Source organism: Chelonia mydas, chromosome 12 (assembly GCF_015237465.2).
Source record: "Chelonia mydas isolate rCheMyd1 chromosome 12, rCheMyd1.pri.v2, whole genome shotgun sequence".
In the NCBI taxonomy this organism is placed as follows: Eukaryota; Metazoa; Chordata; order Testudines; family Cheloniidae; genus Chelonia; species Chelonia mydas.
The window spans coordinates 18,090,571-18,106,922 of NC_051252.2; the positions used below are offsets into that span (position 1 = coordinate 18,090,571).

The window sequence follows — 16,352 nt, forward strand, 5'->3', positions numbered from 1 at the left end:
CAGAGAGGGGCAGCATGCAGAGCCACGTGCCCCCCAACTTCCCCAAAGGGCTGCAGGGGCACGTTGGCCCCTTTCTGGAGCAACATGGGGCCAGGGCACACAGGGAGCCTGCCTTAGCCTTGCTGCGCCACTGACCAGGAGATGCCCGAGATAAGTGCCGCCTGGTGGGAGACCACACCCCAAAGCCCAGTCCTGAGCACCCTCCTGGAGCCAGCACTCCATACCCCCTCCTGCACCCTGAACCCCCTCCTGCATTCCAAGCCCTGCCCCAATACATCCTCCTGCAGCCCAACCCCCTGCTCCAGCCCTGAGCCCCCCCCAGAGCCAGCACCCTTCACCCACTCCTGCACCCCAACACTCTGCCCCAGACCGGAGACCCCTCCTGCACCCAAACATCCTCCCAGAGCTTGCACCCCTTGCCCCCTCCTGCACCACAACCCCCTGCCCCAGGCAAAGCCCAGAGCAACCTCCTACACTGCGAACCCCTCGGCCCCAGCCCAGAGCCTGCACGCCCTCCCAAAACCCTGCCCCAGCCTGCTGAAAGTGAGTGAGGGTGGGGGAGAGCGAGTGACGGGTGTGAGTGGGTGGGTGGGTGTGTGTGCGCATGTGTATATATAACGGGTGGGACTTTGGGGAAGGGACGGGGTAGATCCTGGGTTGCCCTTAAATTCAAAAACTGATCTTGGGTGTAAAAAGGTTGGAGACTACTGATCTAGACCATTCCTGACAGGTGTTTGTCTAACCTGCTCTTAAAAATCTCCAATGATGGAGCATCACAAGCATCAATGCTTCTTATATATATCTTTGAAACCAAAACAGAAAGTACTTTATCTTTCACTCCCAATACCACTTAGCTAGTTTATTTTCTGAAGGAAAGAAGCAAAATATTTTCGAGTAGTTATGATGTGGTTAGGATGGCATGGAGTGAATGGGATGTGTGTTTGTAAAAAGCTATAAGACTGGAAAAGAAAGGAACCAAAAGATAGAATGGAAAGTGAAAGAAAGAAGGGCCTAAAGAGATGGCAAAAAAAGAAAAGATTTTTTTCATTAGTGTTCTCAAACTAACATAGAAAAGATTTTAAAAAACATTACATGGTGCATGGGTATAAACTATGGGCCAGAAGCTTGGCTACTGTCATTTGGCTTCAGTGGAGCTATGTGTATTTTTATTAGAACGTGGGTACAGCTCCTGATCTGATCTACATTCAGAATCAAGAGAAGGAACAGAATTAAAACAGTAATTAAAACAATTAAAGAGTAGAGGAGACAAAAGGGCTTGAAAACAAAAAAGTCTAGATTGAAGCTGTGAAGGGAAAATGAGAATGACAAGAGGAGGAGGAGGAGGAAGAAATTTACATGACTGCTTTGAAAATCTCAGTTTAAGGGATTTAGGCACCGAACTCCCATTAAAATTCAATGAGAATTGGGCACCTAAGCCGGTTAAGTGCTTTGGAAAATCCCAGCTAGAGAGAAAGATTTGTAAAGTGCCGCAGGAGGACAGCAGACAAGTAAGAAAGAAGCATGGTGGGGCCGCATAACTTCCTTTTGCTTCCCTTTTTGTTGTAACATACACACTCCATTATTTCACAAAACTACTAACCTATTTTGGACTGTCAAGTAACTGCGAGGAAGACACAGCATCCGCGAAAATAAAAATAAAAAACAAACTCACAGGGAAGGGCAAGTGAGGAGCATTCCCATGTCCAAAGCAGAATGTCCAATAGAAGATCACATTCCATAATTCTTCAAGCAGTACAGCAATACAGTACAATGAACAGTTGGTGCCATAACCACAATTATTGCCTCTAGAAGGTCGACCTTCTACAGCATCGCAACACCATTCTTACACTTCTTGTTCTATCAACAAGCCAAATTTATCACAGTACATATTCCAGATGCAACACAGCCTATGAATGAGGAATGGAATTCATATGCTGAACAACCGCATAATACAATTTACTTAATATGTATTTGTATGTTTGTAGACTCCGGTGAGTATATCAGTATATTACAGAGATACTTCAGGTTATAGTTCACCTTTCCGATCACAGTAGAGGAAGACAATCAGTGTAATTAGCAAGCCACAAACAATATTATATACTTATTTCAAGTGCGGTCATTTTTGGCATACATACTCATGTTTTTCCTAGTATAAATTTCTCAACTGTAAAAGTACAGTATATGTTTGTAGTTAATTCCAATTGGAATTATGTGTCTAATGGCATCTCACATTGCTTCTGCTACTCCACTGCTTAAATAGAGCACCACACGTAGTAACCAAGGTAACAAACAACAGCCAGTATATAAATAACATTAAATCAATGCTTATTTACTGTTTATTATTCACATCCCCCTCAGATTCTTTCTTCATAACAAACTCCTGTGTGTTGAGGAGAGAAATATGCAGCATTTAAAAACATAAAAAACTTAAAACAGCAGATTTTAACTTTAGAAGCAACTACAGAAAAATCCATCTCTTTTCCATCTTTATCCCCACATCGTCTCATATGTGGCCAAACACAGCTCTTTAGAAATGAACATGAAATAGAAGTTACATGAAATAAAAGGAATACATAAATTCCTGGTTTTAAAAAAAAAAGTCTCCATTCATAAAGTTCAAATCTCACTCTCTTGGGGATACCTGCTCATAAGTAATCCTACATGAATTCTCTCTCTTACAACAGTTTCCCATCACCTTGTCAAATCAACCCACACAGAAAGGATGGGTACTTTATTTTAACCTGACAATGTTAATAAGAATTTGACATTGAACAATTTAAAAATAAACTCATAAATTTCAGACAGAACATCTTTTAAATAGCATGCCTTACATTTAATCCTCAAAGTTTAATTTTAAAAAATGCTTTATAAGGGTCTGTTCAAGTAAGAGACAGTGGACAGATCCAAGCAGATACTGATCAAACATGTTTATGATTCCCACTCTCCCAATTCACCCTTGGTCACACTCCTGTTTATTACTTCACCTTCAAAAAAAAAAGCAACAACTGCATGGAAGCCTCCCAACTGCTTCACTCTTTTCTGGGACTTGTAGAGAAGTATGTTGTGCCTTTCACTGCTCAATGGCCCCATATTGGGAAACGAAGGGCTCCCATCCCCCAGCCCTATACAGAAAACTGAAAAGGGAAAAAAATGGGTCCCCCTGCCCCCAGGTTTCAGTTGCCACCTGGGGTCTCGGTAGGGTTCCAGGGAGTGGAAGTGTCTCATCATCTTCAGGCTCCTATTGTTCCCTCAGCATTGTACAGAGTCTAGAGTTTGAAAAAAAGGGCTCACTAAGCTGCACCTCTGTTCCTGCTGCTTCCCACTCCATGCAGGGGCTAGGAAAAGAGGTCATCCCTGTGACCCGGAACACAGAAAAAGCAACAACCCTACTGTTGTATTACTAATTAATACCTTCCCACAGATCTCAGAGAACAGAGTGTATGTAAGGTCCCACAAAGCAGTACATGAGAGTGATGTCATTATATGGGAGAGTACAAGACACTAAGCACAACAGGCCATCAAACAAAACAGTGAAATTGACTATGTATTAAGCACAGTCAAATGCCCAAAGTAAACAAAATGGAAAAGAAAGGATTTTCTTCTTTATTCTTTTTCTGTTATACTCATCTTACAGGTTACTTGGAATAAGTAAGTACAAGTTTTCAGACAAATGTTATTTTCAAGTTGACAGAGTCCCTTCAACTCATCCACTCTCTTTGGCTACCTTACCCCCTACATCATACACAGCCACACACAGAGCCAAAGCCCCACCACTAACAGCATATTATGTGAGAGAACGTAATTACACAGCATTCTGAAATTTCAAGATATTCCCTAGGAACCTTAACTATGGATGGGGGAAAAAACCCAGTTATAATCCCAGAATATTCAGGGTCTGCTAACAGGGAGATCATGGGATGAGTATGTTCATGGTGCTCCTCTAATACCTATTAATTACAATGTAAAACTAAGCCACAAAGAGATAGAGAAGTGATGACCAGTATACTCAATGATCTGCCTGACCAATTGACCAAGAAAGTTCCAGCATCACTTCAACAGCAGGGGTACCTTGCTCTTAACATCCGAAATTCAGTGGCAAGGAAGTACCACCTGGTGTTGAAAGCTCCTTTTCTCCACGTTTCTGAAGTCAGGAAAGGAAGGAGCTCCCGATAATCCCACATCCTTCCATAGAAAATCACTAAGTCAGTGGCCTGATTTTGAAACCTTCTGAGCACTCTCAGTTCCCACTGATTTCAGTGGGAGTTGCTGGTATTCAGCCGTTCTGAATATCAGGCCATAAATGCTGAAAACATCACTCATTGTTATGACTGATACATTAATAATGAGGCCTGCCAGAAGCTTGCTTAGAGTGTTTTTCATAGGACCACTATACTAACTATATCACAAACTATTAACATTTTAGTTAGATGGCTGCCAGTCATAGGCTCCAATTTGAATAGTAATTTTAAAAAGATAATTTTGAAATATATTCCATCATTTATACACAGGGTGAAGTTCTTCTTACCTTTCACATTTTCACATGGCTAGGCCCAGAAAATCAGAGCAGTCCTTTCTTAGCTGGACTACACTGTAGTATTATGTTGCCTTTTTAATTTTATCTATATTTGAAAGATGTTACTGCTTGTAGTTAAATTTATCCTTTAGAACTAAGTGAGCGCTTCTGTCCACACTGCAGTGTTTTTACCTTATCAGCCTGGCGCATACAGCAGTAGAGAATTCCTCGCATACATTTTATGGCAGTATGTTCCAGCTCATGTGTCCTTCCCTTGTCATCATCAATGCGCCTGAGTGAGAGAGATAACCCATGAAACAAACTGCAAATTCATTAGGAAAAAAGTTAAAGGTAGTAGTGCTTTTGATAATTAAGTACTTAACCACATAGGTAAACACTATATTATAGCAACATCCATTAATGTTAATACATTTAGAGTTCTGTCCGTTTTTCCATGATACAATCCACGTTTTTCAGTTTATGGTGTGCCTTAGCAACAAGAATTGTGGGCTATAAATGTGCCTGCAAATTTTTCAGTGTAGGATTTTTTTTCCCTCTTTCAAAACAAAATAAAATGAAAAGGAAAAATTTTCCAGCTGTTTTACAAGAGCAAAATATATTCTTTTTGAACTCTTTGGGACACTTAAGTCCTGCAACTTTTCTTTTTAATTTTGCAAAAATGCTTATCATTGATATAATCAAAGTTAAATTTTTTGAAGAGTTATAATAGTGCATTTTATGGTTTGCTAACCAGTTGCTATTTATGTCAAAAAACCTCTCTCTTAACATGGCTATGCTATGAATTCAAACGGTTTAAACAATTAAATTCAATATATTACAAAAAATGATATAAATAAATTATTTTTAAATAAAAATTGATTTAATATTTGTCTGCATCATCTTGACCACTTTGCTCATATATTGTATCTTTTCCCCTGCTCTCTGTCTAACATTTTAGGTTTTTCAGTCAAGGATAGTATTTTCCTATATTTTATAGAGCACCAATCACAATGTGGCTCTGATACAAATATGGAAAGCAGTGCAATCTGTAAGTATTTACATATTTGATGATTAATTACTAAACCTAGTTATCACCATCACTAATTTAACTGTGGCTAGTTTAAAGATTATTGCACTATATGCAAGTGTGAGAGTATTGCCATGGGGAATGAGTCACAATAATAGCAGTGTATTGTTAGAGAAGTGAGTACTAGGCAGATGTGCTGTAATTCTGCTTGCCATCGTGATAATCAATAAACACAGTGGTGTCTTTAAGACTCATGTCATGGACTGAAAACATATCATTGGGAAATTTTTTAAATAGTACCACTACATACACAGACAGATACATATACCAAAAGTGAAATACACATCTTCACTTAAAAAACTCAAGTGAGGAAAAGAAAAGCAAGTACACTCAAAAATAAGACCACAAAAATACAAACTGAGTAAATTTCCACTGTTTTAACTGTATAGTTTGCAACAGACATTTATTTAAAAACTAAGTATAACACAGTAAGTCTGTGAGTGAAGAGCGCTATTAAAGTTCTTAACTCAAGTTCCTTGATTTTGTTTTTTTACTCCAATTTTTTTGGTTTCTTATTTTTCCCAAAATGTTCTAAAGAAATGTGAGCAAACAACATTGTGGAGAGCCAAGGACAGTAACATTAATAAAAGAACTGTGCCATCTTCCCCCCACTGCAACTCATTTCTGGCTTATAGCACCTATTTTGACCCAGCCCTGGGCCTCCTGAGAGCAAAGAATGCCCAAATCACACTAAACTGGTTGTGCAATTAAAGGACTGGAAGGAACTCTGTTCTCACAGAAGAAGTGTAATTGCACTAAGGGAACACAATTTACCACTAGTATTTTTGCCACCTCGCCTTCCCCCAAAGTACAATGGCTTCCTGAGGAAACTACAATGCAGTGGTCATCTTCCTGAAAACACAATCCTGGCCACCATGGATGTAGAAGCTCTTTACACCAATATTCCACACCAGGATGGACTACAAGCTGTCAGGAACAATATCCCTGATGTAGCCCTTGCACATCTAGCGGCTAAGCTTTGTGACTTTGTCCTCACCCACAACCATTTCAGATTTGGGGACGACCTATACCTTCAAGTCAGTGGCACTGCTATGGGTACCCGCATGGCCCCACAGTATACCAACATTTTTATGGCTGACTTAGAACAACGGCTCCTCAGCTCTCGTCCCCTAGCGCCCCTCCTCTACTTGTGCTACATGGATGATATCTTCATCATATGGACCCACGGGAAGGAGGCCCTTGAAGAATTCCACCTGGATTTTAACAATTTCCACCCCACCATCAACCTCAGCCTGGACCAGTCCACACAAGAGATCCACGTCCTGGACACTACAGTGCAAATAAGCGATGGTCACATAACCACCACCCTATACCGGAAACCTACTGACCACTATACTTACCTACACGCCTCCAGCTTCCATCCAGGACACATCACACGATGCATTGTCTCTAACCAAGCCTTAAGATACAACCACATTTGCTCCAATCCCTCAGACAGAGACAAATACCTACAAGATCTCTATCAAGCATTCTTAAAACTACAATACCCACCTGGGGAAGTGAGGAAACAGATTGACACAGTGAGACGGGTACCCAGAAATCACCTACTACAGGACAGGCCCAACAAGGAAAACAATAGAATACCACTGGCCATCACATACAGCCCCTAGCTAAAACCTCTCCAGTGCATCATCAACGATCTACAACCTATCCTAGAAAACGATCCCCCACTCTCACAAGCCTTGGGAGGCAGGCCAATCCTCACTTACAGACAGCCACCCACCCTGAAGCAAATACTCACCAGCAACTACACATCACACCACATAAACACTAATCCAGAACCAATCCCTGTAACAAACGCTGTTGCCTTCTCTGTCCCCATATCTACTATAGCGACACCATCATAGGACCCAAACACACCAACCACACCATCAGAGGCTCATTCACTTGCACATCTACTAATGTGATATATGCCATCATGTGCCAACCTCTGCCATGTACATTGCCCCTCTGCATGTACATTGCCCAAACTGGACAGTCTCTACGTAAAAGGATAAATGGACAGAAATCAGACATCAGGAATGGTAACATACAAAAGCTAGTAGGAGAGCACTTCAATTTCCCTGGACACTCAACAACAGATTTAAAAGTAGTCATCCTTCAACCAAAAAAAACTTCAAAAACAGACTTCAAAGAGAAACTGCTGAGCTACAATTCATTTGCAAACTTAATACCATCGATTTGGGCTTGAATAGGGACTGGAAGTGGCTGGCTCACTTCAAAAGCAATTTTCCCTCTCTTGGTATTGACACCTCCTCATCAATTATTGGGAGTGGACCACGTCCACCCTGATTGAATTGGCCATGTCAACACTGGTTCTCCACTTCTACGGTAACTCCCTTCTCTTCATATGCCAATATATATTTATGCCTGTATCTGTAATTTTCACTCCATGCATCTGAAGAAGTGGGTTTTTTACCCATGAAAGCTTATGTGCAAATAATCTGTTAGTCTTTAACGTGCCAGCAGATTCATCGTTCTTTTTGTGGATACAGGCTAACACGGCTACCCCTCTAATACAAAGTACAAAATAAATCCCATATATCATGCTGTATGTCTCCAGATATCAGGAAGCAGAGACTTTACATCACTCCAGCAAGATCTGTACCATCCCTTTTCTCACCAGCCTTTGTTTGTCTGTCAGCTACTGTAAACATGAGGTATTAAGCACTCCCCTTGCAATCCTTCCTTTCCAATATCTCTGTTTCTTCCATCTTCCAAACATTTCTGCTTCATCCACAAAGGGGAGGAATTAAAAGATTAAATGAAAAGGAAGACGTAATGAATTCCTTCAATACAAGTGGATAATAAGAGCAACAACCATGCTTTACAAATCCTGGCTCCCTTTTAATATTTTTATTGCTAGCCTTTCATAATATGTTTAAAGCATAAGAGTGAAATTAAACATAAAAAATTTTAAGGGCAGCCATTTCAGCTGCTAATTAAAATAAAATCCTAAGGTGATGCTACGCTGGTCAAGAATATTTTTTATTTTCATTTGCAGCCACCATGAGTAATTAGGGAGTAGTCAAAAAAACAGGATATGCAAAGGTATGTCTGTAACATGAACTGTTATTAAAGGGAAAAAAGCAGTTTTGACGAGTCAAACGATTTTAAATCCATCTTTCAAGTAAAGCCACAGAGATAGACGATTTTGACCAATAAGTAATATAGATTAAGGAAGGGTAAAAACTAACCCACATTTTTTATCCACATAATAGATCATCTGCACTTGAACAAAAATTCTCTGTATTATAATGAATTATAATTAGCTCTTCAACTAAAAATATAATTGAATTGTGCTGGCAAAAATTATTATCTCCTTACTGTGTGATGCTGACTGTTAGTAGGGACTAAATTTTTTCATTATTCTCATGTCATTCTTCCCTTCTCATAAATACATTACAGTTGAACTCACACCATCTTGCTCAGCACTGTCTGTTAGAAAAAGAATGTGGAATACTAACCATTGAGAAGTAATGTTTTAAAAGAGTACCACATTAGCATGAATTGCAAGGAATTACCCATAAATAATTATGGGAGCAACATGGCTCCCATAATTCTGCAAATCATACTATAAATTAACTTCAGTTGCAAGTGCTGCTCACTTTCCTAGGCTACTGTTCAAACAAGTTAGGGCTGAGAAGGAAGGGTATAAGGAACAGAAGACCTAAGATTTGGGTAAAATTTGGAAAGGAGTTCATTCAGGCATTGATTATAGCTAGGGCCCTACCAATTTCACTGCTGTGAAAAACGCAAGGTGGGCTGTGAAAAAGCCTTTCCCTGTGAAATCTGATGTCCCCTTGTTCCTAGGAGCACCCCAGCAAAGGGGGCTCCTAGCTCTGGCTGGGCTGGGGAGGGACAGGACTTGTGCATTCCCTGCATAGCCACTGTGGTGGGGGGGGGGGGGGGGGGGGGGGGGGGAGAGCAGACCCACCTTTGGGTGCCTCCCCCTGTTGCAGGATGCTCTGGGACTGTGCAGCAGCCCCAAAGGTTCCTGTAGTTGGAGGAGGCTTGTGAGAGTTGGAGCCAATCTTCCCTGTGCTGCTGGGAGCGCCCCAGAAAAGGGGGCTCCTAGCTGCTAGTCCGGGCAGGGGAGAGACAGGACAGGACTTGCTCTTTCCCTGCAGGGCTGCTCTTTGTGTATCTCTCCCAGCTGCAGATAGCTCTGCAACCCCTCCTCCCCTCTCTGTCCAGCTCTGAAGGCAGCACAGAAGTGAGGGTGGCAATCCCATGACCCCCCCTACACCAGGTTTGTGATCCCCCCGCCGGTTTACAACATCCTGAAATTTCAGATTAAAACATCTGAAAACATGAAATTAACCACTTTTCAGTTCCTATGGCCGTGAAATTGACCATAATGGATCATGAATTTAGTAGGGCCCTAATTATAGCCTCTTCCCTACCGGATCCTGACACTTAACATTAAATATTCCGTATCAGATGAACACCTCCAAAAAATTCTAAGTCAAGGTGGATGCCAACTTAACTTTCATTATTAAGTGGCAAGAGGTGGACAGGAAAGCCCAATAACTTCAACTGAAGACCTGCTTTACAGAAACTTTGGAAAACACTCTATTTAGAAACAATTGTGTTACTATTTATATTTTTTCCCTTACCTTTTTGTGTATTAATAGAGACATCTATATGAAGAGAAATTGAGATTTAGAAGGTGCATGCTGTAACATTGCACTCCATAATGTTTTATGGAAATATGCTTATAAGTGTAAATATGATGTAACTGGACTATGCTTTATGCAAAGGTCTCTTGTAAGGTATCATTACAAAGTTTATAATCTACTGAGTGTGTTCAACATATTTGTATGTATGTATCATTTTTGTAACTGAAGCTAGAAATATAAAGTATAACTCTGAGGTACTACTGTAATTATGCAAAGTGTGGGCCACTGATGATGGTTTAGAATCTTGATGCCTCCCATTGACTAGGACAATTGGTTGTAAATGACTCTGTTTACTTGCAAGCCTTCCTGTGTTCCTGTAAGCCAGCCCAGGAAGAATGGTAGAATCCATCTTAAACCTGGTTTTTTCTATTTAGAAGGATGGGTGAGGATCCAGAGAGACAAAAGATTCCTGCCTTGTGCCAAAGCTATGAAAGGGGGTGGAAGAGAACAAAGGGGGGTCCCAGCCATGAGAAAGGCCCTGCTTTTCACCTAAGATGCCTGCTAGAACTAACAAGGACTGTACCAGGGGAAAGGACTGGGCCAAGACTAGGAAGGAGTCTAGTCTGTGAAAGAAGCTTATTGGAACATCTCTGAGGGTGAGATTTACCTGTAAACAGTTTCTAAACGGATTAGGCTTAGCCTTGAGTGTTTTCTTTTATTTTGCTCTGTAACTTACTTTGTTCTGTTTGTTATTACTTGAAACCACTTAAATCCTACTTTTTTACACTTAATAAAATCACTTTTGTGTATCAGTAAACCCAGAGGAAGTAATTAATACCTGTGGGAGCAAATAGCTGTGCATATCTCTTTATCAGTGTTATAGAGGTGGACAATTTATGAGTTTACCTTGTATAAGCTTAATACAGAGTAAAAAGGATTTATTTGGGTTTGGATCCCATTGGGAGCTGGGTGTCTGGGTGCTGGACGCAGGTAACCTGCTGAGCAGTTTTTGGTTAAAGCATGCAGCTTTGGGGGCGTGGACCAAACCCAGGTCTGTGTTACAGCAGGCTAGCATGTCTAGCTCAACAAGGCAGGGTTCTGGAGTCCCAAGCTGCCAGGGAAAACAGGCTCAGAGATAATTCCAGCACATCAGGTGACAGTCCAAAGGGGGTCTCTATGACCGAACCCGTCACACCTGCATTTGCTAGATTTTCCCTACCAACTCACAATATTTTGTGATTATTATTTATACTGTAGTAGTGGTCAAAAGCCTCAATCAGGAACACAGCCCAATTAGGAGATATATTGGAAGGAAAGAAATTGCTTAGAAACATGTTAAAGAACGAGAACCTGGTAGGAGCCTTCTCATATAATCCATTTAGCTTGCAAGCAGAAAAAATTAATATCACTAGAATTAGAAACAATGAGTGTATCTTTTAAAAAAGGATCTCTAAGAATAATTTTATTCTTGAGTTTAAGTGTTGACACATACCAGTAGGAGTACATTTTCAAAGACCCGAATAGCAAGAGATGTAAAGAGTAACAAGAAGGGTTTCTTCAGGTATGTTGGCAACAAGAAGAAAGTCAAGGAAAGTGTCGGCCCCTTACTGAATGAGGGAGGCAACCTAGTGACAGAGGATGTGGAAAAAGCTAATGTACTCAATACTTTTTTTGCCTCTGTCTTCACGAACAAGGTCAGCTCCCAGACTGCTGCACTGGGCAGCACAGCATGGGGAGGAGGTGACCAGCCCTCTGTGGAGAAAAGTGGTTCGGGACTATTTAGAAAAGCTGGACGTGCACAAGTCCATGGAGCCGGATGCGTTGCATCCGAGAGTGCGAAAGGAGTTGGCGGATGGGATTGCGGAGCCATTGTCCGTTATCTTTGAAAACTCATGGCGATCCGGGGAAGTCCCGGATGACTAGAAAAAGGCTAATGTAGTGCCCATCTTTAAAAAAGGGAAGGAGGAGGATCCTGGGAACTACAGGCCAGTCAGCCTCACCTCAGTCCCTGGAAAAATCATGGAGCAGGTCCTCAAGGAATCAATTCTGAAGCACTTAGAGGAGAGGAAAGTGATCAGGAACAGTCAGCATAGATTCACCAAGGGCAAGTCATGCCTGACTAATCTAATTGCCTTCTATGACGAGATAATTGGTTCTGTGGATGAAGGGAAACCTGTGGACATGTTGTTCCTTGACTTCACCAAAGCTTTTGACACTGTCTCCCACAGTATTCTTGTCAGCAAGTTAAAAAAGTATGGGCTGGATGAATGCACTATAAGGTGGGTAGAAAGTTGGCTAGATTGTCGGGCTCAACGGATAGTGATCAATGGCTCCATGTCTAGTTGGCAGCCAGTATCAAGTGGAGTGCCCCAAGGGTCGGTCCTGGGGCCGGTTTTGTTCAATACCTTCATAAATGATCTGGAGGATGGCGTGGATTGCACCCTCAGCAAGTTTGCAGATGACACTAAACTGGGAGGAGTGGTAGATACGCTGGAGGGTAGGGATAGGATACAGAGTGCCCGAGACAAATTGGAGGATTGGGTCAAAAGAAATCTGATGAGGTTCAACAAGGACAAGTGCAGAGTCCTGCACTTAGGACGGAAGAATCCAATACACCGCTACAGACTAGGGACTGAATGGCTAGGCAGCAGTTCTGCGGAAAAGGACCTAGGGGTTACAGTGGACAAGAAGCTGGATATGAGTCAGCAGTGTGCCCTTGTTGCCAAGAAGGCCAATGGCATTTTGGGATGTATAAGTACGGGCACTGCCAGCAGATCGAGGGACGTGATCGTTCCTCTCTATTCGACATTGGTGAGGTCTCATCTGGAGTACTGTGTCCAGTTTTGGGCCCCACACTACAAGAAGGATGTGGATAAATTGGAGAGAGTCCAGCGGAGGGCAACAAAAATGATTAGGGGACTGGAACACATGACTTATGAGGAGAGGCTGAAGGAACTGGGATTGTTTAGTCTACGGAAGAGAAGAATGAGGGGGGATTTGATAGCTGCTTTCAACTACCTGAAAGGGGGTTCCAAAGAGGATGGATCTAGACTACTCTCAGTGATAGCAGATGACAGGACAAGGAGTAATGGTCTCAAGTTGCAGTGGGGGAGATTTAGGTTGGATATTAGGAAAAACTTTTTCACTAGGAGGGTGGTGAAACACTGGAATGCGTTACCTAGGGAGGTGGTGGAATCTCCTTCCTTAGAAGTTTTTAAGGTCAGGCTTGACAAAGCCCTGGCTGGGATGATTTAATTGGGGGTCGGTCCTGCTTTGAGCAGGGGGTTGGACTAGATGACCTCCTGAGGTCCCTTCCAACCCTGATATTCTATGATTCTATGAGGACAGGAACCATACTTTCCCAACTAAAGTCAAAAGAAATTACACAGCAAAAAATTTAGGGGAAAAAGTTACTGCCATCAATGTGTTGTGAAGACCCTTTATATAGGTTAGTGAAACAGGGAGCTCACAAGATATTCTTGATGTTCCTGGTAAGTGAAATTTAAAAAGCTGTTTATATAATGTTATGGGAGCGAAAAAAAGTGTTAAAATTTTTAATTATTATGATTGTCACAGGTTTTTGGGCTATACTCCCAACAGAAATTTAGAAATGAAGCTATACTTATAAAAGTTAGGGAACTGGAATTTTACAAAGCTATTCAGCCCGAAACCTCATTTCAAAAAGTCAGGTCAAAGGAGCGACAAATAAAAAGATACATAAAAAGTAGACATTTCTGTATAGCTTGTTTGTTTGTTTATTTTTGATTGAGTCTGCATGAGCTGATAGTTTGAAACAGATAAAAATTCATCCACCAGGAGACTTGTTGAGGCCTCCAGAACTCATATAATTTAGGTTTAATTCCTGTATGGAAATCTAGATCTCAGTGGCAAGAGGCATGGGCTTTAAAACCAACAGCATAGATTTTAAGTGGTTAGGACCTTTCTATGACAGTGTTCAAAAACTCAAAATTATAGTGGTAAATGAGGAAAGAAGTGGACCAAATGAAGACAAAAAGTTATAAACAGCTTTTAAATAGCATATTTGATACTCAATACAAATCTTAAAGTTTAGCTACAAAATACATACATTCCTGACAGAAGATTTAAAACTTTACAATGGCTTGCCTAAATGGGGAATTCATAGGGAAGATAGTGCAAAACAGCTAGGCTGTGCATTTAAAGCACAATACCTATCTCACACTTCCCAAGTCAATTACTCTGAATTATATAAAGGCATTCAGTGTGGAATAATAGTGTTCACCCGGGGAGTTAATGCTGAATAGCTATTCAGGGACAGCTATTCCACACTAGCTATTCTGGGCTTTTTGCCCATGTAGACAAGTCCTAAGGGAATGATAATGTACTTGGAAGTACAGCCATAGGTACAATCAAACTGGATAGATCTCTGCTTCCCCTGTTCTCAACTTCACTTTATAAATTCAATTTACTCTTAACCCTCTGTTATCAGTTAAAGACAGGAAGATCTGCATGCCACCACAGTGAATACTTTTAGAGGTAAAATTACAACTGATTACAGAAAATTAAAGTTCCAGATATGGTTTGCCTTAATCTTGGTCACCAGATATCCTTGCAAAAACCTGAAATCAAAGGTCTCTTGGTGTCTGGAGGTGTAATTTGCAAACCCGCAACATCCTCCTACATCGGTTGGCAATATTCTCTGTCCAGATATTTTGCCTTTGGCCTAACAACAGATTTACCTATATGGGAAAATACCTAAGTAGACTACCTTTTCCATTTTTGGGACTTTACCATCTGAACATATTTAAAGTGCCTTAATTGCCAATTAAAACTTCTAGTTTTAAGTACTTATCTTTTCAAAAGTTTAATGTAAGTTTCAAAACCATCTAAAACAAAGCATAACATCTCCAGTTTTGACCTATTCTAGCAACTACTCAGCAACAACAAATACTCAATTTTCTACCTTTTCCACTCATGGAGTACATATGGACTCTGGATGGAAGCAGGTTGTGCCCTTGATAACAGTGATTAATGAAACCAGAGACCCATCTGGATAGTCTTTAAGCCAATATCACAAAGCTTTTGGATCTTTCTGTAGATAAAAGGAAGAGTTTAGGGGATTTCCTAAAGTCCTTAGTCCTGTCCAAGTAGAATGCTTGTGTCCTTCTAACATCTAGCATATGCAGAATCATCTCCCTGTTGTCACAATGTGGTTTTGGGGAAAAAAACAGGGAGATGGATCTGTTGATTCGTATGGAAAGTGCAGAGAAAGTAGGGACAAACTTGGGATATGACTTTAGAATTACTTTATCTTTAAAAAAGGCCGTTAATGGTGGGTGAGCCATCAGGGCTGCTATTTCTCCTATGCGCCTAGCCGAGGTGATGGCAATTAGAAATGCTGTCACCATGGACGGGTGTAAGAGAGAGCAAATTGCCATGGACTCAAAGGAAGGTCTAGTCAAAGCCCTGAGAACTAGGTTAAGGTCCCAGGCTGGAGCAGGTGGTGTCACATGTGGGAAGAGATTCCAAATGCCCTTAAGGAATCTGCACGTCAGCGGGTGCGCAAACACCAAAGTACCTCTCTATCTGCTAGTGGAAAACAGTTTTCACCAGGAAATGTACCTTAGGGGAGCTGAGTGAGAGTTTTGACCTCTTGAGGTCTAAAATGTCATGCAAAATCAGAGGGGGGGAAAGATGAGGTTGGGTCTACGTGTTTAGAATGACAACAAACTTCAAATTGTTTCAGTTTTGTAGGTAAGTATGTCGAGTGGTCAACTTTTGGGTGTGTAGCAACACATCTTTCAGCTCGTCAGAGCATTCTGCTTCTAAGCCTTGGAACTAAGAAGGAGCCAAGCCTGGAGGTGGAGGACCAGGACCCGCAGGTTGGGGGAAAGGATCAGCCCATTGTATTGAGAGAGCAGGTGAGGAATGCGCCGAAGAGGAACAGGAGGGCATATTGCCATCTGTGTCAGGTAAGGGAGCCACGCTGGTCATGGCCAGGAGGGGCCATCAGAATAACACTAGCTTTGTCTCTTTGAATTTTCAACAGGACCTTGGATAGAAGAGGAAACTGGGCAAAGGCATACAAGAGGGCCCCGTCCCATGGGAGGATGAGGGCGTCTTCCAGTGA

At 41.5% G+C, this 16,352-nt stretch overlaps 1 protein-coding gene across 8 annotated transcripts in view; it reads right to left on the reverse strand.

Moving 5' to 3' along the window:
• Positions 1-16,352, reverse strand: part of PHKB (phosphorylase kinase regulatory subunit beta) — a 222,832-nt gene that overhangs the window by 159,995 nt on the left and 46,485 nt on the right. For 7 of the 8 annotated variants that reach the window (XM_043526045.1, XM_037877750.2, XM_043526046.1 and 4 more), the window contains one exon: positions 4,706-4,805. In XM_043526045.1, coding sequence (XP_043381980.1) covers positions 4,706-4,805 — 100 coding nt within the window. Of the gene's footprint in view, positions 1-4,525; positions 4,545-4,705; positions 4,806-16,352 lie in introns of those variants that run through there. The other variant, XM_037877752.2, reaches the window with a different exon arrangement.